The sequence below is a fragment of the Papilio machaon genome, chromosome 2, assembly GCF_912999745.1.
Source record: "Papilio machaon chromosome 2, ilPapMach1.1, whole genome shotgun sequence".
NCBI classification, from domain to species: Eukaryota; Metazoa; Arthropoda; class Insecta; order Lepidoptera; family Papilionidae; genus Papilio; species Papilio machaon.
This window is the reverse complement of record NC_059987.1, coordinates 1814656-1842263: the sequence shown is the minus strand read 5'-3', so window position 1 is coordinate 1842263 and position 27608 is coordinate 1814656. Positions and strand designations below refer to the sequence as shown.

General features: G+C 32.7%; 5 protein-coding genes across 5 annotated transcripts; all 5 read right to left on the bottom strand.

The window, feature by feature from the left end:
• Positions 1 to 2950, bottom strand: LOC106719010 (deoxyribodipyrimidine photo-lyase-like). The gene is made up of 7 exons (XM_014513243.2): positions 2487 to 2950; positions 1816 to 2018; positions 1576 to 1734; positions 1226 to 1424; positions 921 to 1113; positions 530 to 771; positions 1 to 330 (listed from the first exon to the last, which is right to left on the bottom strand). The coding sequence occupies exons 1-7, from the start codon at positions 2857 to 2859 to the stop codon at positions 164 to 166; spliced, it is 1536 nt and encodes a 511-aa protein (XP_014368729.2). The 5' UTR covers positions 2860 to 2950; the 3' UTR covers positions 1 to 163.
• Positions 2951 to 3466: 516 nt separating this feature from the next.
• On the bottom strand, positions 3467 to 6360 carry LOC106719034 (deoxyribodipyrimidine photo-lyase-like). The gene is made up of 7 exons (XM_014513275.2): positions 5915 to 6360; positions 5613 to 5815; positions 5318 to 5476; positions 5008 to 5206; positions 4732 to 4924; positions 4399 to 4640; positions 3467 to 3879 (listed from the first exon to the last, which is right to left on the bottom strand). Exons 1-7 carry the CDS (start codon positions 6276 to 6278, stop codon positions 3734 to 3736), a joined length of 1506 nt encoding a protein of 501 aa, XP_014368761.2. The 5' UTR covers positions 6279 to 6360; the 3' UTR covers positions 3467 to 3733.
• A 620-nt stretch (positions 6361 to 6980) lies between these two features.
• Positions 6981 to 9580, bottom strand: LOC106719036 (deoxyribodipyrimidine photo-lyase). The gene is made up of 7 exons (XM_014513278.2): positions 9059 to 9580; positions 8751 to 8953; positions 8170 to 8328; positions 7886 to 8084; positions 7619 to 7811; positions 7278 to 7519; positions 6981 to 7167 (listed from the first exon to the last, which is right to left on the bottom strand). Exons 1-7 carry the CDS (start codon positions 9426 to 9428, stop codon positions 7001 to 7003), a joined length of 1533 nt encoding a protein of 510 aa, XP_014368764.2. The 5' UTR covers positions 9429 to 9580; the 3' UTR covers positions 6981 to 7000.
• Positions 9581 to 9862: 282 nt separating this feature from the next.
• On the bottom strand, positions 9863 to 14917 carry LOC106719011 (ankyrin repeat and MYND domain-containing protein 1-like). The gene is made up of 15 exons (XM_014513244.2): positions 14780 to 14917; positions 14274 to 14447; positions 13958 to 14167; positions 13621 to 13818; positions 13341 to 13537; positions 13127 to 13247; positions 12870 to 13053; positions 12289 to 12784; positions 12033 to 12201; positions 11752 to 11961; positions 11398 to 11637; positions 11172 to 11310; positions 10798 to 10993; positions 10307 to 10643; positions 9863 to 10072 (listed from the first exon to the last, which is right to left on the bottom strand). The coding sequence occupies exons 1-15, from the start codon at positions 14903 to 14905 to the stop codon at positions 9863 to 9865; spliced, it is 3207 nt and encodes a 1068-aa protein (XP_014368730.2). The 5' UTR covers positions 14906 to 14917.
• Positions 14918 to 15474: 557 nt separating this feature from the next.
• Positions 15475 to 27141, bottom strand: LOC106719035. The gene is made up of 12 exons (XM_014513276.2): positions 27047 to 27141; positions 22250 to 22449; positions 20241 to 22157; positions 20033 to 20163; positions 19726 to 19945; positions 18097 to 18243; positions 17669 to 17731; positions 17071 to 17211; positions 16619 to 16836; positions 16079 to 16246; positions 15681 to 15830; positions 15475 to 15552 (listed from the first exon to the last, which is right to left on the bottom strand). The coding sequence occupies exons 2-12, from the start codon at positions 22446 to 22448 to the stop codon at positions 15496 to 15498; spliced, it is 3411 nt and encodes a 1136-aa protein (XP_014368762.2). The 5' UTR covers position 22449; positions 27047 to 27141; the 3' UTR covers positions 15475 to 15495.
• Positions 27142 to 27608: the final 467 nt, after the last annotated feature.

Sequence of the window (27608 nt, the reverse complement as noted above, 5' to 3'; positions counted from 1 at the left end):
AACACATCACAATATCTTATTCCGTAAAAATAAAGTACACTATGAGTAAAGCAATCTTATTGCATTATCTGTGAAAATAAATGTACTTTTCCTAAAGTATTGTCAAATAATTCATTCAAACCAAAACATTCAAGAACACATAAAGCTATAACTGTGTTCTTGTCTACTTAGTAACAGTATGCTTATGTTTCTTTCCTCCATATTTCTTGACAAAGGCGTCAACGTCAAACTTCCGCTTGCAGTAGTCATAGCTTATGTACCTCACTTTACCAAACACCGGGCGCTCCGTCCAGCCGTGATCATGAACCCCACTTATTGACCACATACAACCTGTAATGTCATTTTTTCTTTTATAATATACCAACAAACAAGAACTGAAGAAGCTAAGAGGAATATTATCAATAACTATTTGATTCTAAAAAATTAATGATTTCAAAAATTCTTTTGCCATTGTTACTGAGTAAAATAGTCTAATATTTATTTTTACTTTTTATTTTAGTTTTAAATAAGTACAGCAAAGTGCACTAACCAGCATATCCATTAGGATCTCTGCCATCTATACTGTAATGATCATTTAAATATATTGCATATTTAAGAGCATCCTCGGGACTTGGCGTCCATTCTAGAATTTTCTTTCCCCAATACATGCGCATGAAGCCATGCATCTTGCCTTCTTTGACCAGCTGCAGTTGTGCTGAATTCCACAGTTCATCATGAGTTTCAGCTTTAGACAGCTGTTCTAGTGTATATATGTGGGTACGTTTGTCTTTTCTGAAATAGATAATAAGATAGGAGTAGCATTTAAACGATATTCGTAATTTTTAAAACGAGTTCTTTACAGGAGTTACACAGCTTTTAGTAAACTGCCAGTAATGTGAAATAATAAAAAGTGTACACTGAAGTTATACGTTAATACAAACCTATGATCTTCTAAAGTCTTCTGAGCCCAGTTATAAGCACCGTTTACATCATCATAATGGTCACTATAAAAGCAGAAGTTGTCCGCTAACTCTCGATGCAAGACTGCTTCCTCCATGTAGAGTTTTACACTCTCCTCATATTGAAATTGACAGTTTTGAACGCAAAGAGCAACTCTTTGTACTGAAATTTGACCTTGAAAAAAATATTATTTTTTATATAATTACGTTTTATTTATATTTGCCAGAAAGTTCTGAAAGAGTGAAACATTGACTCATGCACTCAAGAATTAAATATTGTACAATACCGAAATGAAACCATGGAGACAAGTTGCTCAGAGCATCTTCTGTGGGGTCATTGCGTTTGTCAGCATAGATCTTTAATCTCTTCTCAAGAAAACTCTTTAATGTCTTCATAGCTTCATCATAACCCGGATTGGCCCACTCTATTGGTCCCACTGTCTTGTCAGCTTCTCTAGTCTCAATTGCCCTGTCCCAATCTATTGGCTATTAAGTAGAATTCAAAAAGCATAGAAATCATAGTGTAAAATAGTGTGTAAAAATATTTTCTATTTTTTAATTGTTACAATTACAAACTTAGGTTTAAAACATCCATTATATTTATAATATTTTAAACTAAAATCAATAAAACATATACCTCTGATTTAAAGTTGCTCTTGTATGGATGCTCAATTAAAGGTGGGAAGTCAGTTAGATATTCCTCCAGCTTGCCATTGATTTTAGTTCTTATGTTCCATATTGTATACTCCTGCTTCTTTGAGGTAACCCAGCAAGGCACTACATTGTGAGCATCTACCTGAAAGTTATATTATAAAAATTCTTTATACTTGTCAATAAATAGGCACTTTGATGTAATCATAGTAGTGTTGTATTTAACCTGAACTAAAGGTATATCCTCTTTCAATTTCTGCTTTAATTCTTCAACCCATTTCATTGGTGTCCTCAGAGGAAGAAAATCACACACAATTGCTCCAATCTTCTTTTCAATGACCCATTGCGACAAGACATCGGGACCATTTCCCTCTAGCAAATGGAATGATATATTTAATTTCTCACATTCCTCTGCAACTTTTTCTAACCCTACAATTAAATAATATGATTTATAGAATTTGTTAACTAACATCTAATTAGGTATCTATCTATCTATCTAATTTTTTAACATTGGTAGACGCCAGCAAACAATAACACCTGTGGCCATGAATGTACCGGCTTCACCAGTGCAACACCACAACCATGCATAAGTGAAGTTAAGACATAAAGTGGAAGAAATACCGCATTACATCTATGCATTCCAGAGGCCTAATTTAAGTCCTATTTCCCTCCCCAACCTTCTCATAGGGAAAGAGTGGAATGGGGAAATATTGTCTTTCTGCGGCTCTCATCTTCTGTTGAATAAAGGTGGCATCGTATCTGCAATTCAGATGTCTATGCGCATCAGTCGCTTCGCGATTTCAGCGACTTCAGATGGCCGCTTGCTCGTTTGCCAACTTATAATATTAAAAAATATATATTTTGTAAGAATACTCAAATTACAAAACTTGATATTACCTTTCATCAAAAAGTGAATCTGTCTCAATGAAATATCTGAAGTTTGTCCACTTAAACAAAAACAAACATGCAGAGGAACCTCATTCTTAAGAGCGAGCTTCTGCGCAAAAAGAAATGCCCAGTTATCCTGAACTCTACAGTCTCTCGACATCCAATAAGCAATACCTTCACAATAGTCAGGCACAAGTTGTTCTTGAGATATTATACGCACGCGATTTTTATTAAAAGCAAAATCCAATATAGAATCTGCAGTATTTTCTCGCTTCGTTTTTATTTCATTTATAAAATCGATGAAATCTGTATTCGTTTTACATTCAATTTTTGATTTTGAAGTTGCAGAAGACACCTTTTTCCTTTTAGCAGCAGATGCCATTTTTAAAGCCCAGAGCTTTGAGTATATCCAAAAAATGATTTGATAATCTTTTGCCTCTTCGTGTCAGACTTTAGTCCATAACAAATATTAATAATTATTTATTTTGCCCGCGTTTAGTAAAAGATGTAGCGGTTTGAACGTCAATGTCAAGTTTTTGAGCAGTGTTACCATAGTCCGTAAAAACCATTCAAATTCAATTCAAGGGAAATGTTACTCGGCACTGTGGCCAAGTGAGTATACACATTTTTTAAATTGCGGTGAGATAAGAGTTAGCCGTGGAGTTTATACCCGTTACATGTATATATTGTGACAATGCGGAGTAGCGGCGTTCTGAGTACTCGGTCAAATAAATAGAATAGCGTCCGAGTCTGTCTCGGTCTTTTATAAATAAGTAGCACTGCTCACCACTGTACTCAGTAGGTTTAATCAGGCTAGTAGGATTTGTTCCGCAATTTTTAAATATGCTCGTAGAATATGTCAGAATGTCGCATTCCAATATTACAAATTAAAAAAAAGTTAATAATTTCAATTTTGTTTATTAAATATTACATAGTACTTCTTCGTGTAATAAAATAGTTGCTAATTCGTCGTTATGGTACAAAAAGTAAAATGGCAATCAATGTCGAATTTTAGAATTATTTTACCAGTTCATGGGCAAATAAATGAAACTTGTATGGTTGAAGGTTAAATGTTGGTGTAACATTTTGTGGTCATGGCAATAGACATTACATTTGATAACAGATAGATATCGTTTATATTAAAATCACTTCTCTCTCTTTAAAATTTATTTCTATATTAAGATTTTTACATCAAGATATGTGTATATAATTGTACATTTCTATAAAAATAAAACTTTCCTTAAAAATAGCACCTGTTATTTTATTTCTGTATAACGTTGAACAAAGGCATCAACATCAAACTTACGTCTGCAACCATTACAGTTCATGTACCTAACTCTACCAAACACTGGTCGGTCCACGCAGCATTTGTCAAGAAGACCACATATTGCAACCATACAACCTGTGAAAGTAGAAATATTTTGGACATTAACATTTGTTTTTTCAGCAGTGTTTAAAATTTGTGCATTAATGTCATAAATTGGTAGAATTAAAAATTAAAATATACATTCTACAGCATCATACATTTATGACTTAACAAATAGCTGTCGCCCGCAACTCCGTTTGCGCCAAATTAAAGAAAAAACTTAATAAATAGCCTATGTGTTCTCCCAGTCTATGTTCTACAACTGTGCTAACTGTTTCATTAAGATCCATTGGACCGTTCCAGAGATACCTTCAAACAAACATCCATCCATCCATCTAAACATTCGCATTTATAATATTAGTATGATAGCTGACTCCCTCTGAAGGGAATTAAAAAAAAAGTAGCTTATATGTTCTTTCAGACTATGTTTTACATCTATACCTAATTTCAGTGAGAACCATTTAGATATTCTGGAGATACCTAATAACACCCATCCATCCATACATCTAAACATTCAAATTTATAATATTAGTATGAAGTATGATCTGTACTAACCAGCATATCCATTAGGGTCTCTGCCATCTATACTGTATCGATCATTTAAGTGTATTGCAAATTTCAAAGCATCCTCCGGGTTTGATGTCCATTCTAAAATCTTCTTTGCCCAATATAGTCGTAGAAAACCATGCATTTTGCCCTCTTTGACCAACTGTATTTGAGCCGAATTCCATAGATCTTCATGGGTTTTCGCAGCAGACAACTGTTCTAAAGTGTAATTGTGTGTTCGTTCATCATCTCTGAAATACAAATTAGATGTAAACAGTTTTCCGGAAAAGTGTCAGAAGAAGTTTAAGCTTAGCATGATCAATTTGTAGAAGTAATGCATACCTATGTTCAATTAAACTCTTTTGAGCCCAATTATAGGCACCTTTCAAACTGTCATAATATTCATTATAAAAACAGAAGTTTTCCGCTAGTCCCCTACGTACAATAGCTGCATCAAAGTAAGCGTCAACATTTTTTGTGTACTTCGATTTGTATTTCTGAACACACAGTATAACTCTTTGGTGTGATATATGACCTGTAAGTTGTAATTTTTTTTAACATGTAAACAGCATAAAAGTAAAAAAAAAAAAAAAAGATATTGTACTTCAATATAATTACCAAAATGAAACCAAGGTGATAAATTGCTTAATGCATCTTGTGTAGGGTCATTTCGTTTTGTGGCGAAAATCTTAAGTCTTGTTTCCAGAAAATTCTTTAACATCTTCATACCTTCATTATAACCTGGACTGGCCCACTCTATTGGTCCTACAGATTTATCAACTTCTAGGGCCTGAATTTCTTCATCCCAGTCTATGGGCTACAGATTTTTTGAAATGAGACATTTAGAAACCACTATAACAAATTATTCTGTGAACTTATTTTTTTTAACTAGTATTAACTTACTTCAAGTACATAAATAAGTAAATACCTTTGGATCAAAGCTGCTTGTATAAGGATGCTTGATTACTGGTGGAAATTCAGTTAAGTATTCATCTAATTTTGAATTAATCTTATTTCTCATACCCCACACTGTAAGTTCCTGTTTTTCGGAGGCTATCCAACAAGGTATTATATTATGTGCATCCACCTAGAAATAACATACAAAGAAGTTGCATTCTGGTGGATATGAGCCAATATGTCACCTTTTTTAAATGTGTACTAAGAAATACATAATTACTAGGTATATTACTTAGGCAGATACATTGAAAATAATAAAAATTAACCTGCACTAAAGGCACTTCCTTTTTAATTTTCTTTTTAACTTCTTCAAGGCAATTTTTTGGTACTCTTAGAGGACTGAAATCACACACTACTGCACCAATCTTGTGCTCAATTATCCATTTGCTTAGTACATAATAATCACAACTTTTTAACAGATGGAATGATATATTTAATCTTTTACATTCTTCAGCAACTCTTTCTAAACCTGAAATAGAATATTATGAGAATTTTAATGACATAAAACCAAAATGTTAGACCATTGTTGAATGTTAACCTTAAATTGCTATTTATTTGTTATTTTTACCTTTCATTAAAAAATATAACTGTCTCATAGATACATCTAAATATTTATCAATTAAACAAAAGCATACATGTAGAGGAACTTCGTTTTTAAGAGCAAGTTTCTGAGCAAACAGAAATGCCCAGTTGTCTTGAACTCTGCAGTCTCTCCACATCCAATAAACAACACCCTCGCAATAATCCGGTACAAGCTGTACTTGTGATATTATACGCACTCGTTTTTTGTTAAAATCATAATCCAAAATTGATTTAGCCGTGTCTTCTCGTTTCTTTTGTATTTCATTTATAAAATCTGATAACGTTGGCTTTGTTGTTATGTTTTCAATGGTTGTTGATGGCAGTTTCCTTTTCTTTGCCGCTGAAGGCATCTTGTAGTTTTCAATTCACAGAATTTTCTTTAAATTTACATTTGTATTATGCAATTTTGTTTTAATAATTTCTAAAATAAGATTTGAAATTGCATATAAAAATATTATCATAATATTACCCTTACCGCCTTTTTTAATGTCAATGTCATTTGATAGTGACAGGAAGGAATTGCATACCTTTTTTTTATTTTATGACTTGGTAACATAGACCTTTAGGTCATATTTTATTGGAAAGTGTTAATTACTTTGAATTGCATAACTAAAATGAATATAGATTATACAGGATACAGGGGAGTCCAGAAAAACCTACCTTCTATCAGCCTTTAGCTCCACCGCTTTAGATTAGTGTGGATGATTATTTTAAAAAGCGGTAGCTCGTCATCAAATACCCTGCGTGATTTGTCTTCTAAAAGTAATAGAAAATAAAATAAATTTTGTGACCAAAGTTTTATTTTTAAGTTTGATTTTTTGCCATGTCGACACACATTTTACTTCACAGATTTTGTTATAAAAGAAATTGTATGACATTAAAAAAGGCTAAATGCTATTTATGCTTAAATATATATAATTACATAAAATATGTTTGTAGAAAAATTCTTTTTAAAACCTTTAAATTTTATATACAGAAACTGTTTCAAATAACTTCATTATTAATTTGCTCATATTATATAGCAAATACATAATTATTGTAATGTCCTCAATATAATATGCAATAAATAAGACTACTTAGCAGAGATGTACTTGTGTTTTTTTCCTCCATAACGTTCAACAAAAGTGTCAATGTTGAATTTTTTCTTGCATCCATTATAATTCATGTACCTAACTTGACCAAACACTGCCCGTTCTACAAAATTCGTGTCGTGTATACCACATATTGACCGCATACATCCTGTTATCATACATAATTACATATTAAAAGAAAAAAAAACAAAAAAAACTGAGATTTTAGTCAGATCAAGATAATTTTACACAGGACAGTTTTAATATTATATTACTTACCAGCATACCCGTTAGGGTCTCTGCCATCTATACTATAATGATCATTCAAGTATATTGCATATTTAAGTGCATCATCTGGACTCAAAGTCCATTCTAGAATCTTCTTGCCCCAGTACATCCGGATAGAGCCGTGCATCTTGCCTTCATTTACAAGCTGTAGTTGTGCAGAGTTCCAAAGATCATCATGAGTTTGTGCTTTAGAAAGTTGATCTAATGTATAAATGTATGATCTTTTATCATTTCTGAAATAAGTTTTAAATACTATTACTATAATTTTTTTTATTTTAATAGTCTGAATTATAACAAAACAAATATTCTGAATGCAAATAAAAAAAAAATACCTATGTTTATCTAAAGTTTTCTGTGCCCAATTATCAGCTCCTTTTAAATTGTCGTAATTCTCACAGTAAAAGCAGAAGTTGTCAGTTAATTCACGTCGAACAATAGCTACTTCCAAGAATGCATTCACACTCTCTGTATACTGTAATTTGTATTCTTGAACACACAGAGCAACTCGTTGTGCTGAAATCTGACCTGTTATAAACAAGTTCAGATTTCATTAATTGTTACTGGTAGTTAAAAGCTTTAAAAGTTAACAAAATATTTACCAAAGTGGAACCATGGAGACAAGTTGCTCAGAGCATCTTCTGTGGGGTCATTGCGTTTATCAGCATAGATCTTTAATCTCTTCTCAAGGAAACTCTTTAATGTCTTCATAGCTTCATCATAACCCGAATTGGCCCACTCTATTGGTCCCACTGTCTTGTCAGCTTCTCTAGTATCAATTGCCCTGTCCCAATCTATTGGCTATACACAATTGAAAATTTGGTGAAATAAAAGAAAAATAATTAAAATAGCCACACTTATTGATAAAAAATAGGTTAATAATTACCTCAGGTACAAAATTGCTTGTGTAAGGATGTTTTATAACAGGTGGGAAATCAGTCAAGTACTCCTCTAGTTTGGAATTAATTTTACATCTCATACTGTATATGGTGTGCACCTGTTTGTCTGCAGCTACCCAGCAAGGCACAATGTTATGGGCATCCACCTGTAATCAACCGAAAGACAGTTATCAACTGAAAGACATATTTTGATTTGTTGCTAAGAGAGATACGATGACATGCTTTATTAATATAGTTATAACAAAGGCTTTGTTAGAGGGACCAAAGGCAGAGGCAGATGTGTAGGTTAACAGAAGCGGAGGTGTAAATAAAAAAAAGTTACTAAGAAAGTGAAAGTAGGCATTGTAAGTCAATATAAATAGTCCATTACAACTACGCAAATAATATGGTGGGTGAATGCAGAAATATGATAGAATGCCAATGTTTCGTAATTGCAGAGGTGAAGGCGAGGATCTCTCACAACCTTATTTTTTATGTACACTTGCATAGTCATAATTTAAGCTTAAAATAAGGCAATAAATTTTAAATGACAACAATAACTTTAAGAAAGTTTATCTGTTTGTATTACTTGTATGAAAGGGACATTCTGACTGAATTTGTTTTTTGCATTCTCAACCCAACTTGTAGGTATCCTCAGAGGATTGAAATCACACACAACTGCCCCAATCTTATGGTCAATAATCCATTGTGGTAAAACATTATCACCACTTCCTTCTAGTAGATGGAATAAAATATTTAATTTCTTACATTCCGCTGCAACTTTTTGTAAACCTAGAACAATAGTTTAATTATAATTTTGAAGTATACATTTGTGTCAGTTAAACTTTACGATGATATTTTACATATAAAGAATCTAATAGGTCATATTTTGTTTACCTTTAATTAAAAAATGGAATTGTCTCAATGATGCATCCAAATATTTCTCAACCAAACAATAACAGACATGTAGTGGAACCTGGTTCTTAAGAGCGAGCTTCTGAGCGAACAGAAATGCCCAATTGTCCTGTACCCTGCAGTCTCTCGACATCCAATAAACTATGCCTTCACAATAGTCAGGTACAAGTTGGACTTGTGAAAATATACGTACACGCTTTTTATGGAAATTAAAATCTAAAATTGAATCCGCTGTAATTTCTCGTTTCTTTTGAACATTATTTATGAAGTCAGCAAGACTCGACTTGGTTGTTTTGTTTTTGAAGCTTCCAGAAGCAATTGATAACTTTCTTTTCTTTGCGGGGGGAGCCATTTTTCTAACATAATAAGATATATTTCACCTTCTCATAATTTGAATTATACTTATTTATTTCTTCAAAAACACTTTTTTAATTTCTTAGTATTTCACCCTTCCCGCCTTTTCTTTGACTTAGTACTTTGCTTAATTGTCATTGTCTTGTCAAATTGTCAATGCCAAAGTGACTATTGTTTGGGCCAAAGAGTAGGAAGGGGAAATAAAATTTTTGGTAGGTTTTATTACATTTTAGTAATTTTTATTATGATACAACGAAGGAATATTAAATTACTTGATTAAAATTGCTTGACGATGCAAAATAAATCTGTATCAAGTGTGTATTATCGTTTCTAGTTGAAATTTAAAAATATAAGCTTGACTCACAAATACGGTTGCTACATATAAGTACAAATAAAATTAAAGGTGAATTATGAAAGAAAATATATTTAACGTTAGCTATGTGAACCAAAATTAGAGTCGCTATTAGAAGTCGGAAAATACAATTTCTTTAAATCATAGCTACATGGATGGCAGTTGTCTCTATCCACATTTGATTTTATACATTCATTACTACAAAAATAAACACTTTTACACAAGGAACATGCGACTTTTTCTCCCTTTAAAGGCAGACAACATTCGAAACACACGTTGTATTTAATTGTCTGCAAAATAAATTACTTAATATTAGATTAAAATTTTCATTTTAAAAAAGTGTTGATGTTAAAACATATTTTGGAGATTAAAAAATAAGCTGCTACGTCAAACACTAAAGGTAGCGGAACCTATATTAAACGTATGTATGTTATATTCGTGTATTTGAGTTCGTCCTTCGAACAGTATCAAATTCACTTACATATCCCATGTATGGAGAATATTGTAAAAACAACAACACTTACATCATCTGTTGCTTCTTTATTAGCGGTGTAATAATTAGTCACTCTGGATAAATCCTTTACCATTTCATGTTTACTAATATAATTTCGAACTTCTTTTTCAATTGTAGTTTTTTCATATGCAGTTACTTTTACATCGAAGTTAGTAGTTTTATCATTTATGTATCGGCAACAATAGATTACAATACAGAGTAAATATTTCAACACGGTTTTATCTTTTTTAATACTTTTACTTAGATTTGTCCAAATTTCTAAACAATCTGGTATTGTAAGCCACAAGCTAATGCCAGTTTTATCTGTAATTTCTTTAAGTACCATGTTCCAGTGTCGATGTTTATATCTATAAAGCGATAAAATTTGAATGAAAACGTGAAATATTTTTAAAGATCATAATAAAAAATTGACATAGAAAGTAAAATTGAAAATTTATCGCTGGATGGAAATAAAGTATGAAATATACATCGTACTTATATATACTAATAACGATATCGCACTTGTTAATAGTCTTAATTAATTCATTAACAAATTTTGCTCGTAGCCAACGGACGTGGGAGAGTCGAGCCAGATCCATCACAAGTTGTAGCGCCATTTTATATTCATCTATATCTGTGGGAATTGCCTTCTGCTTGGATACACCTTTGTCAACATTAGATTTACCATTCTTTTTCACTTTTTGTTCATGTTTACTTCCTAAGGAAAAATTGAAGTACTACAATTTATGAAGTATATCCAATTTGAAGTACATAAGTCGCATACCGTCGTATTGAATAAGATAACATTTATTTGAGGTAAATACGGTCCATTTTAAGTACATGTTAGTATCTAAAACTCGCGATTAAAACTGATTAAATCTGTATTAGGTGCTCACCAGATGGACTATGTTTAACATCGGTGCCATCAAGTCCATCGAGAAACTTCCTTGCGTAAACGAAAAAGTTATCAAATTCTTCTGTTTCATTTTGGCAAGGTCTAAAGGGGTCAGCGCCTCGCAGTAATAAATTTGTCAACTAAAACGATTAGATTTTAAAGTTATGGAAAAACTAAACGTGTTTGTTACTTACTAGGAATACAGATAGTTTAATTTAAGTACATACAATTTCAAGACGCTCCTCGGCATCGAATGTCTTGAAAAACGACAATGCAAACATTTTTATTAATATTGTTTGCTTATATTGATTAATAACTGCATTAAGGTCAACTTTCGAATGACTTATGAATATATCAAAGATGTCAGCTCCTTTTGACATCGCTATATCTATTGCTGACCGACCATTAAATTGTTCTACGGGACTGCAATTGTAACTTAGGAGAAGTTCAATAATTTCCCGACGAATCTGTTAAATTAAATGGAAATATCATTTTTATTCAGAAACCAAAGGTTTTATTAGAAATATTGCTTTGAAAAAAAATTTAAATAGTCTAGTAGATCAATTGTTATAAAGTTTCACCTCTTCTTCCATTGGACCGTCAACTACCTTCGCTAGTACCGCATGTAAAAGAGTTGGTCCTGGTGTTATGAATTCCGTCGAATCGCGAGGCTTGTATGGCAGACGGTGTGTGGTATCCGCACCGCTTTCGAGTATCAAACGTATAACATTCAGGTTATCCATTGAAAACTGATAGGAAATAACTATATCAAGTGGTGAATATCCAAGCACCTAAATAAAATAAAAATAATGAACATAAACGTAGACAGGGGTAAGATATGAAATGGTTAAATGTGCTTTACATTTGAATAAGATTCATTAATGTTAGCACCATGGTTGATCAAGTGCTGTACTAAAACACTACTTCCTGACGCAACGGCCATGAAAAGTGCTGGTTGTGGACATCTTATAAGGTTTGGATCTGCTTCATCTGATAGTAATTGTATTATTGTAGATAGCATTCTTTGGCAGCTGAGAAAAAGAAAAATAATGAATTTAGAAGAAGACATTCGAAGATTATAAATTACACATCAATAAAAAAAACTGTTTAAAATTCACCTTTCATTTTCACTTCTGTCTGTGAAATTCGTTGAACCAGCGGTATCTTTTTGTTGAGGAATATCGTTTGTGGATTTGGGTACTTTAGGTGGAACTATAGTTCCCCTTTTAGCATTTTTATCAGCAGCTTTCTTTTGCTCTTCCATTTCATTATTTAACATCTCATTGGCTATATCATTGACTGCAAAAAGGTATGACATATTGTTTCCCGATGTAGGTCTTGAAAATAACTCTGCTATATTTGCCACATATTCATCTAGAATGGACATAAATACGTCTTCACTATTTTCAATATCAGCATCTCCGTTTTCTAAAGTTTGATCTTGTAATGATAAGTTTGTTAGGGTTTTCTTAAATTGTTCCTTTAGTGATATTGTAGACTTCGTTTTCTTTTGAGGTTTTATAATTTTACTCGGATTTTTTGCGGGACCGTTAAGTTTCTGAGGGGATGATATATTTTTTTCTAAATACCACTCACACACATTTTCCAAAGCTGCTGGAAAGTACGATGGAAAATAAAATTAAAAGTAAGTTTGCAACCTTTCTTGAAACTGAAAATATTAAATCAGATGTTAACTTACGATTCGGTAGCAAACTTGCTTCTGGTATCAGTGCTTGGGTCATGGCTCTAATAGAAATGTTTTTACAAGCACAAACATATCGTATAATAGAAATGCAAAGGGCAGTGCAACAGCAATCATTATAATTGTCAATATTAGCTCCGGCGGCCACAAGAAAATGTATGATTTCTGCATGATCCCCACACTGTTGAAGAAAAAAAAAGTTGCGTATATGATTTTATATTAAATTAATTGCAATGATCTTAAACTATACTTACCACAGCATACATCAGTACATTATTGCCTTCCATATCTGTTAAATCAGGGTGTATATTGTATTCATTAATAAGTTGAACCACCTTTTCCGTATAACCCAAGTAACTGGCCATTAATAAAGTTCTACGACATTATAAAATTATAACCATCCAAGATTTAATAACATCAAAAATTCAAAAACCATTTCCGATATATTTTAACAAAGTCATACTAAACCTGCAATCCTGTTCGTGCTTTGCTGGTGGTTTTAAATTTTTTCTAGATTCAGTCAGAATATTTGACATTTCTATACCGAAATTGTTTCGTTGATGATCATGCGCAAAAGCATGTTGCATTATATGCTTTATAATGTTGTTATTGTTCCACGAAAAATACGTTTTATTTTCTTCTATATTCTCAGCGCTTTCTGTAATCTATAATTTGATGTTAATTTCATTGTTTCTATCAATTATGCCCTCGAAATGTAATTTTTAATGAATATTAGTTAAAATCGAACCTTTTCTTTCCTCGTTTTTTCTATTAAAATATTGTGGTCATTTGAACCGTAGTAGAAATTGTCGAACAAGTGGAGGCAAAACACGGGGCTTGTGATGTCCGTGCAATTTCTTGGGTATAGTTTTGGCCATTTCTTATCAGCTGTTTTTAAATCTAAGCCGTACTGAATAAGAAGTTCTTTTGCTGCATTTTCATTGTACTACGAAATTAAATATTTGTAGGATTTTTTCGGTTAAATATAGCTTCGCATAAATATTCTTGACTAATTACTACCACAAAATATTAACTTAAGAATTATATTAGTTTCGGTCAGAAAAATGGATTTCGCAAGTACTTACGGTTTTGGTACATGTTGTTAATAAAGTTCTTTGTGCATCAACGCAAGCTCGACCCGTATTAGTTGAATCTAAATTCAGAATCAAGCTATTTGTAGGTGGAATCCAAGCTAATCGCACTAATTGGTCGCCGAGCCAAAGACCAACGTTTTGTCGAATGTCTACGCATGATTCAACTCCTGGTCCAAATTTTATATTATGGTAAAATAAACCCTAAATAATTAAAGAGACATGAATTTCGTAGAAGTGCTAGGTATCGCGTAAAGTAAAAATAATTTAGTTTTTGCGTTTCATTTAAATTTATTATAATGATACCAACATTGAAGACTCGACCATCTGGATAGGATAGACTTCCATAACCGTGAAGTTTGTTGCAATAAAAGTGTCCCTCGTATGTGAAAAAGGCTCCTTCTTTATCAACATATCGCCAATAGTATTCTCCTAAGCCATGCATTGTATCACGTAAGAATTGACCAGAATATCTCTCCAACGACTATAATAAAACAGTAGTTAAAACTGTGTCATTGATACGTAAAACGTCCATCAATGAAAAGTCCAAAATTTTATTTCTACTTACTTTAACACAATTAAAATTAAATGAATACTGGAAATATCTTAGATTTACCATAGTCAAGTTATTTTATAGGTAAAATGGAGTATTTTCGTCATTAATTTTTTGTCAAAAACTTGGCAATGAATGCTGAATCGTGCAGTTGAAACGCGCTAAAAGTACGAATATACATTGGTACGTTTATATTTGTTTTTTTTTGTGTCTTATAGTAATATCTTCCTCGTCATACGTTAACAAAGTGATAATAAAGGTACCTTCGCCCCCGTCCAGTGGTTTTCACCATCGCCATTCCTTCTATTTTCCTCGTCTTTGTTTCCGATGTAATATTGCTCATAAGGCCAAGATTTACTTTTAATTGTTCCACAAAAATATTGTGACATAGGTAAAGATTATAAAAATTAAAAATCTTGTATAAAATCGGAAATAAGCATAATTATAAATACATTACAATTCAAATGACAAGATCTTATAAAACACAATATGACAGTTGTATGACATCAAAAAGTTAGTAAATGAAGGCACAAGATATCTATCTATATATAAAAGATAGTCGTGTTAGTTACACTATTTATAACTCAAGAACAGCCGAATCGATTTGACTGAAAATTGGTGGGCAGGTAGCTTAGAACCAGGAAACGGACATAGAATAATTTTTACCCCGTTTTCTATTTTTTTATTCCGCGCGGACGGAGTCGCGGGTAAAAGCTAGTTTAATATATATTTTTAGAGATATAAATTTTTAGATTTATGATAAAATGATCAGAATTTCAAACTGTTTGATGTGATTAACTTTTCAAATTTGGTGCTCTTCGTTTGTTTTTCATTCCTAACTACCTTGTGAGGATATTTACTATAGGATTAGGAGGATGACAAATACATTTTTATAGGTAAAAAACATCATTTGGTTTAATAATAAATGTTAAATTATATTAAAGTAAAAATATTTTAATCGTTTATACTTAAAAGACTTTTAAAAGCAGTTGAATCGCATACAACTTGACTTAGCCCTTTCAAAGTAAGTGTATTCCTGAAACAAATATGGTAATTTTTTTAATAACTTAAACTACTTAAAAATTTGCCTACAAATTTGATACTAGTTAAATATAAAGGTTGTAGCAGCGTGATTTTAAGACCTACAAAATAAAACAAAAATACCATCAAGAAAGCAGCAGCGAGCAAGAGTGCCTTGTGTTTGGGTTGCACTGCAGTCTCCGGAAACACGAGGGTAGTTGTAAAATTCACCAACTCACGATCCCAACCGTGAGTTATCTTTCCCATTTCACGCAACGAATCTCCTGACATTATCTGAAACATTAAAAAAATGAGACATGTATGTAAAAACTTTAAAAAAAACCTTTTAAAGGAAATTATGTTATTTGATGTTGTAGTAATAATTGAGAAAACTTGCATCTATTCGTTATTAATTTTATTTTTTGAAAACTATTGATGTAAATTGTATCACACATGGAGTTTGTCGGGTCCGTATTTATACATAGTTAACGAATAGTTTTAACGACGTTGCAGTGTATGTAAAAAAAATTCTATAAATATACCTTAAATTCCGACAACATAAGCGCGCTCCTCTTTAAGGAGGCGGGACCTTCAATGACGAAAAGAACGCAGTCGTCGGCGTCACGCACCAGGTAGAATGGCACCATCCAAGACCACTGCTGGTGCACGCGACCCACGTAGTTGCCCGGAGGTGTTACAACTTTCATCTCCTAAATACACAGACAAATAAAAAAAAGTTTAAAAATATTTTGATGATATTCTCAAGTCCATTGCAGATTGTCTACGAATTAAGTACGTAATCTGCATGTGCGTAGGCATAGTAGCGCCGTTCTAAGCACTGACCATTTTACATTCAATATTTAAAAACTTATCAACTTAGTCGATTAAAAGTCGAAATCATTTCAAATTATATTAATAAAATCAATCCGATACCTAAGCAATGGTATAACTGTACTGTATCCATTTGGTCCTTGAAATATTTGAATGCAAACAGTTAACATGTATTGAAGGTTGTGGAAGGCCGCACTGTTAGCGACATCCAAGAGTAATTTAGTAGCTGTTTTTATAATGGCAGAACATACTTGTAGCCTACAAGGGAAGAAGCAGGAAGCCCCAGCTAGCCGTCGCTTGAGCACCATAGCCTCCTGGCGTGTATTATCATGTAGATGCATGACGAACGCCCGCCCCGTGCCGCAAAGACATCGCTGTGTTGACGTCGACACCTCACTAGCGAAGTATAGCGCTTCGCCGTTTGGCACTCGAATAATATATCGATTTTCAGAATCGATTTTTGATGTAACTGAAAATATAAAACACAGACACACTAAGAGAAATATACATCATTGGACCAAGCTATTTATGTTTGGTTTCTCCACTGTCGAATAATTAGCCGGCGACCGTTTCAATTTCAAAACGATGTGTAGTTTCACTTTATAGGAAAATTAGCCAGACCATTCCTTTTCATGCTTCGTTGATTTTTTTATAAATATCAAATAAGTCAAAAAATAAATAAAATAATGTGTAATTAACTTACGATCGTTAAGCTCGACAGTTTGTTGTATAACAAGGCTGGAGGTGCCGATTAGGAAGTCAAGTCCATGCATAGGAATAAATTGGCCACCACTATGGGAATGCCAGTTCATAGTGGACACGGGTAATTCAGCGCGACCGCTTTCTGAAATCATCAACAGAGAGTTTCTTCTAACTCTTACCTAAATAATCTAGTTAGCAAGTTAAGAAAAAACTATTGAAAAGGAAATTATACTCTTAATAATATAGGTTTATTAATCTTTTATTTTTGTAGAATTAATTTATTACAGCACTGATACATAGCTTTGATAAGTAGCTTTTAAAAAATGTTTTTTTATAGTCGTCCGATACATCAATTGTCGTTGTAATTGAAAAAAATCTAGTAATAAATATACCTAATATACCTCGATGTAGTCTTTGTCACTCGGATATAGTACACTATTATACAATATACAACATTTTTTTCAAATTCCAAATTTCAAAAAAAAAAATCAAATCGGTTCAGTAGTTTCGGAGCCTATTTAATACAAAAAAAATCTTTCCTCTTTGTAATATTAGTACCGATTACTAATAAAATAAGTAATGTTTTCATATTAAATTACCTTGTGCTTCTGACTGTGGCTGTACGCTTATAACAAGATCTGGCCTTAATTTGTTACCGTCATCTGTAAATTGGATCATTTATTACTAAGTGTTCATATTAAAATAATTATTAAATTAATATTTTGGCATATTCGGGAATAAGACTTGCTAAAAAAGGTGTACACGTTCCTCCTAAAGTTAATTATAAGTTGGTTTCACACTGCCATTTGTTTGCAAAATTTTCATCGTTAGCGGAATATATAAGTTTTGCTAAATAACGTTAGTTTACTTTTTTTAAAATAAAACTTTGATAGTAAGTATTTTTCATAATATGACATTGCAATCGTTTCTAGGATTTGAAAGTTATACAAATATTATCAATAAACAAAAAATGTACTAGTTTATATTATACAATTAACTTATTTAAACGATTTGATTTGTTAATTACCTTGAGTAGCAGTGGGATTGTCGATTCCTTCAAGATTTCTTTCAGTATTTGTCGTCTCCATAACAGTTATTTTCTTACCAACAGTTTTGTTTGCTAATACATTACCGGAATGGTTTATCGTTACTGTTGTTCGGCACTTCGTACCTTATCAGTGAATGTGTTGATAAATCAGAATTATCAGTGTAACTCAACCATCGACATTGTAATACTATCAACTATATGAACATCGATATCGTTATTCTAGACATCTTGGTGTTTGATGTCGATCAGCCAAATATCTTTGAAATTTAAATTCATGGTTTTATGATCTTTACCATCTTCTTGTGTTGTAGAAAAGCTGGTAAGTGTTGTTATTTTATAATGTGGTGGAATATGTGGTAATAAAATGAACAATTAATTGTAAACCATTTATATTAGTGTTTAAACATTATACGAATAAAGTTATAACATCCATTTATGAATAATTATAGTTTTAATAATTTGTAGATTGATCATATTTAATTGTACATAGAGTTTTCTTTATTTTAAAGTCAATGATTTTAAATGAATCAGGTTCAATATATAAATTTAAGTTTTTTACTTTTTTTTGTGAGTTTACTGCGCGGTTAATAGTCTTTATTTTGACAATTTTCGGAAGACATGAAATGCATATTTTACAACGATAGACGTCTTGCCTAATTGTGACATAAAGTCGTAGAAAGCGAAATATCTTTATTGTCCTAGTATAGTCTACAGGTGCATTAGAGCTAAGTTGTGCTACAGCCTTCGGAGATATTTAACTTATCTTCTGGATGATATCACAATCGAAAAGCGTCTGAGAAAGCTTTGAATTTTTCTTTTAATTTTCATTCTGAATATTTACTTTAATATTGTAATGAAATCTATATTAACATAAATATATAGCCAATAATATATATTATCAATTAATATTTTATAACTTTAATATATAACACACATACATAAAGATAAATATAGAAATGACATCGTTGAATAATATTAAATCTTAAAGATACGTTGACACATATAAAACAAGTATAGTTATAGAAGTAAATATTCAACAACGATAAAATTACCATATCAATACACGCATAAACATCGACTAAGTATTTATTAAAGTTTTCCTCTTTTATGTTGAACCATTTTTACTTTAATACTGCAAGATGATACATTTGATAGAATCGATAAAAATGACTTAGCAAAATGTTCATACGACGCGCAGTACATGTCCATTAATAATACTTACATCAAACAACGAAAGCATAGATCTTCGCATAAATACTATATAGTATATTATTCCTAGTACGATTAATTCCTGAGATCATTCTTAACTCCATGCGTGTCTATGGCTGGTTAGACACGGATGGATACTTAAAAAAACATTATGTCAATAATATTCGTGAAGTACACATAAGTAAGGTGATCTTTAGACAAAAATACAACTATCATAAAATCTTCTCAAATAGTTTGTTGCTTAATAATATTTTAAAAATAACATTAACGAATTTTCTGGTTTACGAATCGACCCAGAATCATCTACTTTTTCAAAAGTTTTTTACGGGCATATGTAAACATGCGATCATGCCATGATCATATTATCGTGAGTGCAAAGTTTTCAACCGAATGTCTAACGTCGGAGTCCTCTTTGCCAACCATTGTTTAGTTTTAAAGTTGCCGCAAGGCAAGGGCTGGCCTCGCATTCTCCGTCAAGTTCATCGGTGAGGTTGTCATGCAGCTCCCGGAGGGCCATTAAAGTGGAGCGCGCCGCACGTTGGCAATTCATGTCGCCTTCACAAGTTGTATCAGCTTCGGATAAGAAAACTAAATCGCAAGTCGTCGGCGCCGCTTCGCCCTGAAATAAATTTTTCATTTTGAATAAGTAGTTAAAAATCGTTAAGAGCAGTTATCGTCATTTTGTAAATTGTCAAAAATATCTTACGCATAAGTAGCAGATTTGATGTAGACTGCAATGAGTTAGGAAGAGCTGTCCTCGATCTCCGGCCAATAAATCAACACCACGGCACCTTTGAATAATCTTTGAAAGAACCGGACATGGACCTGTCGAATCAACTGGAAAAATTGCATTTTTTACCATAGTTCTTTTAATTGTCAGAGTATTATGCATTTATAAAACGGAGTATAGTTACCATTAGACATGATTGGTGTACGATGTCGTCCACTGCCACCCATATAGCCTTCCGAAAGCTGTTCTTCGATTTTGCCATTCACATAATGACCAGCACCTTGTTCGTCTTGGAAATCATCAATTTTATCGTCGTCTTTAAGATAGTTGGCAACATCATTGGTAGTAGACATAGCCTTCTCCTTTTTTACTGCAACCCTTTTACTTTTCGTTTCATCATTACCGGTTGACAGTTTCATATTTATTGCTTTCTGAGTTTGCAAACTTTGCTTAAATTCTTTTAAAGCTTTTCTCATTTTCTCTAAACTGTAAGCTGCGGCCAAGCGAGACAGTAATTTTTCTTTCATTTCTTGTTCCTCTTTTGAATCTAGTTTTTCGCCAACATTAGAATAGTGTAAAGCTTCGTCCACTATCAGACCTTCCATATTTCGCAATTTTCTGTCAATATTGTCTAGTTTAGAATCATTGTCTAAAGCAGTGTTTCGCTTATTGTCATTACGAACGGCGACAGCCTGTGTATGATCTATTTGAATTTCTGTTTCTTCATTTGGTTTTGGTTGAATAAAGTTTCTCTTTACGTTTGTGTGTTTACGAAAAGAGCTCACAGGATTGATGACTTCCCTGTTAAATGTATCGAAGTACTGTTTCCTGAGTCTATCTTGATTTAAATCATTAACAAATGAAACAGATTTCTTGAACCGCTTATCAACTCCAAAATAATCAGACCAGTCTATGGATTTCTTTTTGATGTTCAAAGGTTTTTCAGCTTTCTCGTTTTCATGATGATGATCATGGCTGTGATCATGGTCGTGATCGTGGACATGACTTTTGGCGTGACCGTGGCTGTGATCATGATTATGAGCGTGGTCGTGATCATGGTCGTGGTCGAAATGATGATCATGACCGGAATCATGTTCAATTTCCTTTCCAGATGAACCCGGATGATGAATTGGGTGGCTATGTTGTTCATGACTATCCTCTTCATCTTGCGTAACATTGTGCTGGTGGGTGTCATTGTGACTTAAAATGGTGAGGTTAGGTGGTTTAATCTCATGAGAGGTTTCACCATCATCGCTGCTCCTTTTTACTGGGTTTTTAATGATTTCAGACTCAGGTTCACCGAATATTTTAGATAGATCTCTTAAAACTTTTGGATCGGTTCCAATGTTACTTCTAAAGTTTTTTGGTACATCTCGTTTACTCTGATTGAGCGCAAACCTTTTCTGTTGAGGGCTTATGTAGGGTCCGCTGCTACGCTTCGTGACTGGAAAGCGTTTTTCAATTGCATCATATGGATACTGATCATCATCTAAAATTTCGGATAGCCTGTCATCGTCTATTGGTTGAAAAGCGATTGCATACTCTTCTTGCATGTCGTTGTTATCATTATCGGCTAAGTCATATGCATTGTAATTATTATTTACATTAGCACGGTTTTTGTTATCTTCATAATTTAATCGCTCGTCTTCTATTTCGGAACTACGTTTCTTTTTAAATGCAATGGGCCCCCAGTTGTCGGGGTATCTTTTTTTGACAACTTTTTCCTTATACAATTTGACTACACCTTGGGGCGCGTCTGTGTTATCAGCTCGCATGTTGTTATTGTTTTGTTTATATTTGGACCACAGTTGATTTAAAAGGAGCGCATATTCAGCATCATTCTCAACTCTATCTTGCATTTTATCGTCCTGATCATTCGGATTCATAAATATGTTCCGTAGCATGTCATTATCGGAGTTTTGGGTCCTTTCACGGAACGCCGATTCTTTTTTCAGTGAATTAGGATGGGTTTTCTTTTTGATTACTTTATATTCGTAGGCACCTTCTGGGGAGCGTTCGTTTTCATCATCCAAAAGTTCAAAGATGTATTTAGGAGCATTCTCCTCTCCCGTATCTTCAGTGTCTAGAACGTAGTCGTTTTCTGTGAACACAATGAGGTTGTGCTAAGATTTTTCTTTTTTTTCCAGTATATAATACATTTTATGTATATATCTAAAATAGATATCGCCAAACCTGGATATGCGTGTGGCGGCAGATACTCGTAGATGTCTTCGTAGTCAGGCGGAGGCATTATCGGGCCATGGCTGCGTCCCCGTTGTCGCCTCTGGAGAGCCTCCAGAGCGCCGCGCAGGGACGAACCTCTGCGCTCTCGTTCGCCGCTCGCGCTGGCGACTGCGAGCGCGACCAGCACCCACGACCACTTTATTGTCATGCTGCTAAATTGAAAATTCATTTATAATATTGTTTTGTAGTTACAATCCGGACCAATGAATAGACACGATGCAATAGTTAATGGGTTTACCATTAACATCTTCCCTCCCAAAGGCCAATCTACATCTGGGAAAAGATCAATTTACCGGAAATTAATAAATGTCGAGGAATAGTAAGCTCATGATAATGTAATGTATAATGTAGGATCTTTATCAATACAATTGCAAGGCTACATCAATGTACTTTGTTCTGATATCGACCATCACTGATAAACGTTAGGTACTAACACTAATAACGCTGTAAAAAGAGCTGTATGTAGTTCATGAATACCTGCGAAAAAGTTCTGTAAAGAAAATGAAAGATAAACAAGTCCAAAAGTCTCCTCCAGAAAGGTTGTTCCCGAAGTAAGAAAATATTTTGATTCGGTTTACTTGGTTGTTTTTGGATGTTGATGCAGAAATACTTCTTTGAAAAAACACACGAGGAAACAAAAACAGCGGTAAAATATCAAACGGTAAAATGGAATATTCCAATTTTATGTTCTTTACATACACGTCGAAATATACTTAAAGATCCGATATTAAGTGCACTAAATTAAAGCTTCAACATTTGAGTATGCTGTAAAATATTTTACGCATAGAATAAAAGTCAGACGGGTATAATTATCAATCCTAATAAAAGAGACACAGTAAAAACCATTTTATTACTATTTTTCTGTCTAGAAAGTAACTAGTCTATGTCGATCATTTTATGAAGAATAGGTGAAATCACTGGAAATTAAACTTCAATCCGAAACACATTGGAGTGACAAAGGAATCAAGAAAGTAATTATAAATGATAGACCCATCATTTAATTATACACAGGGATGTTTTTGTAAAGTCAATCGGTTTACTAAACAGATTTACATTAATAAGCAAGTTGTATTTTTATTTTAAATGTTAAATTATTTAAATTATGAAACATTTTGCAAACTTTATAATGTATGAAATAAAATTAAACGTTATAAAGTGAAGAAAGTGCGTTGGTATTTTATAGCTACGTTTTTTTGGTAAAGTTGGCACGTTCTTGGGGAAACCGAACACTACGCGATGAAAAGCGCACTTGACTGCCTCTGAATCGGGCAAAAGGCTTTCATTGTTAGCTTTAAGCTGTATTTCACTCTCACTGCGTCATAAATGTGGCGTGAATTGCGACCAGAGAGCTTTTTTTTTGTTACTTTTTAAGCGTAGTAAGCAAAAATACATGTTACATACAGAAATATTCATGTTGTTATATTATTACACGAATATTATTTATTAACACGGTTTGCGTTTATTTTTATAAACGTAGAAAGAAAAAAATACAGTGGTTTAACTGATCTTTTATATTGTAAAGTCAACATAATTAATGCTATTATTTTAATTAATTGGTAATTTATTAAATCAATGTATAAATATTTAAATTCAAAATCTTGACATCTCTAATAAGAGATTACATCATCTCCCCAGCTCGGTTCGTAATTAGCAACACAATCAAAGCTGTCCGGAGCATTAATTAAACTAGTTGTGCTAATTGTTATCTGTCAGACACAATTAAATATGAACGTAAGAACTGCAGCTCATAATATCTAATATAATTAATTCTTAATCAAAAATGTTTTAAAGTGTAATAAAACCTACGGAACATTTTTCACTGAAATCGTGTCATCTTTGCGTTAAAGTTTATTTAATTATGATTTTTTTGATGGTGGAAAATATTTTTTTTATATGAATGATACATTTTTTTCTTTAGCGGAAACACTTAAGGTATGTATATTTTATAAAATTAATTTCCTCAGTTTGATAGAGAGATATAATAGAATTCATTTTATACAAAAGACCTTCGAATTCTGCTCCCATTAACAACCTTTTTTAAATATTAGATTTATTTATTCTCTTTAATATCTATTTTTGACTCGATACTGTACTAAGACCTATTTATATCTTGTAAGCTTTCTAGAAAGTTCAAGACATAAAAGCACTTTAGATAGCTGCTCAAAAGCTGAGTTAACACGTAGGCGGTCATTTTGTACTACATTCAAGTTTCTACGAAGTTGGAATTAGTTCCGAGTGACTATTTAAGTTGGATAATATAGATATTAAAGTTTGTATCTATAATTACAAACTTTAATATGTTTTGACCCTATTGGTTGTGTAAATCCCTTTTGCCAATTATGTTTGGTTTGGATCAACTAAAGCTTTTAAAGTCTTCGTGTATTAAAAAGTGAAACATTTTCATTTTTAATGAATACTAGCTGTCGCCCGCAACTCCGTCCGTGCGCAATTAAAAAAACATAAAAATAGCCTATATGTTCTTCCAGACTATGTTCTACATCTGTGCCAAGATTCACCAAGATCCGGAGATACCTTCAAACATCCATCCATCCATCTAAACATTTGCATTTACAATATTAGTAAGATATCTTTTTAAACCAAAAGATCTCGTTTATTTTAATATTTGAACCATTAAATCTGTCTTCATGGTCCCTTAGCACTCTCCCTTCGGTTACACGTATCTAATAATGGCTGAAATAAATCACAGCGAGTCCCTTCACGGCTTTTAGCTAAGCCACAAGGCTATTATTGAAAATTATTGCCATATACTCACACCTCAAAATTGTAACAGGTGACAATTTAACGTTTGTAACATTATCTTAATAATGCGTACTAAAGATTTAATATGTGCTCCTTAGGGGTATAAAGAGCAACAACGTGATATAGCACAACATAGTATGGTATTTAAAATTCAATTCCATAACCACGTATTTCGTTTTTAATAACTCTTTTTAATAATACCATTCCTATCAAAAATGATAATATCCAGTTTGATATTATCCCGATTACGTTTTGACTAAATATTGACATGGTAACTTACTTCAATTTTTTTATTTTTTTAACTTGAATAAAAACTCAAAGCAAATGTTCCAATGGGCGAACACTATGATTTCTCCTATTAGAATTTGAGAAATTAAAACAATTTGCCTAAACAAAGTTAGCAACTGTCTATTATATCTAACTAGATGTTTCCCGCGATTCCGTACGCGCGGAATTAAAAAAAAAAAAACGTAATAATTTGTGCCAAATTTCGTCAAGATCGGTTGAGCAGTTCCGGAGATAGCTTCAAACAAACATCCATCCATCTTAACATTCGCATTTATAATATTAGCAAGATTTCTCACACGTCTTTTTGTTCTGGTCTTTCAGTATTGGCATCCACGGTAATGTGTAACATCACTCATTTATTGTTGTTACGGATAACTACAAAACAAATGCGACACAAAAACAAGTTTCTAAAATTCATATTATTCTAGACTACAGTATAAAAAGTTAAAAGTACTAGTATGTAGGTATTTCCTTCGGTATTGATCACCGCCCTACTCTAACATTGTGGCCGGCGTAAAGCGACGGCTTATGTATTTTATGTATTAGTCGATATTATCCGCTTAATTTTAGAACTACACAACACATAGTAAATGTACATAATCCTGTAGATAATAAATAGCACAGTTCATTTTGCTAAAGTGCATAGAAATTCCTATCGAGTCTTTAGAAATTCCACGGCGTAAAGATTTTGCTATTGAATAATAAAGTCTGTGAATAATTTTGATCCTTTTATATTTATGTTACACTCAACAAGTGGTTTAAGCTTTGATCCTCTGGCACGGTGGAGAGTATACTGTTAATCGAACCTAGAATTCACGTACAATCCTATTATGCTACGAAATTGATACGAGTTTAGCTTTACTGAAATTTATTAAATAATTTATTAAAAATGGCATAGTAGCTATGACAAAGGATGAATAGACTCCCAACTAATTAAAGGAAAGTTCCAAAAAATATCTTCGATTTATATTGTAACAATCAACAAATAGTTAAGCTTGATATCCAAGCTAACCCTTGACAAATAAATACAACATATAAAATGCAAGATTAATAATTATTAAATCAATAAATAGTTTAATATATAATTGTTTATTAGCTGATATTCAGGTTATATAGCTAAATATTTGATGTGTTAGCCGTTTACGTAATGTTGCGTTAACACAGCAGTTGAAAAGTGACTTTAGGAAAATAACAATAATGATTTAATTCGTAACATTTAATACAATAACAAACAGTTAAGAAAACGGATATTTATTTTTTGTTTTTTTTTTATATGGTTAAAATGTCACTAAATGTAAATTTTTGGAAACTGATATGTTACATTTATGTATTGAAGTGTATAAAAGCAACATAAAGTTATTGGTGAATTAAAACTAATTTTATAAAAAAGAACGAACAAAGGCTTATGTAAAGGCAAAATCTGTAGTGTAACTAGTGTATAATTGCTTAAAACCAAATAGTACGAGTATATGCTGCGATTGTAGGCATTAATTTAAAAATGAAGCAGTGAAAATGTTCTTTTATTATAAAGATGTCAATATCCAGTCGGAAAATGTAGGTCATATTTTTATTGGCCTCTTATGACTATAATGTTATTATATTAAGCTGTCAAAAGTACATTTGAGTTGAAAAAAATTTTGAAAATCAATAAAAGTAAATAAAATTAAATATTTTATTCAATAATTTGTAATTGCTTACCTTAATACATTTATCACGGAGACAAAACAAAACACAGTGTGAAGTAGTTGGCGACCTCTTAATGCGATGTCTGGATATCAACTGTAGCCCCGGTGAAGGAAACTTGCGCGAACAGAGATGCGCACGGGGGTGAGCACTGGGCTCCGTCGGGGTGAGTCCAGCCTAGCGGTACTATGAATGATACGGACGAAGGTATCTAGGGGGAGAGGCGCGCGAGGGGTTACATAACGGACGAGATCGATACCGGGCGGGGGAAAGCTTAGCCATTGTTCACACAATCCCTTTTGTTTTATTGTGATACAGTTTACTTCACCTTATTGCATTCGCAGTGCTGACCTATGCGTCTATTGTTCTGTGCTGACCCGATGTGTAGGCATAAGCATATCTTGCATGCGTGCAATTCTTACAATTCTACGCTATTCTCTCGATGATCAGTGTATTAAGTCATATTTGTTGAATACGTTTACAGTTGAAAATCTTAGAAATTATGCGTTATATTAGTTTACTCATAATCTAGTCAGTAGTTTTAGTAGCCATTACTAGATGATGCTCCTTGCTATAA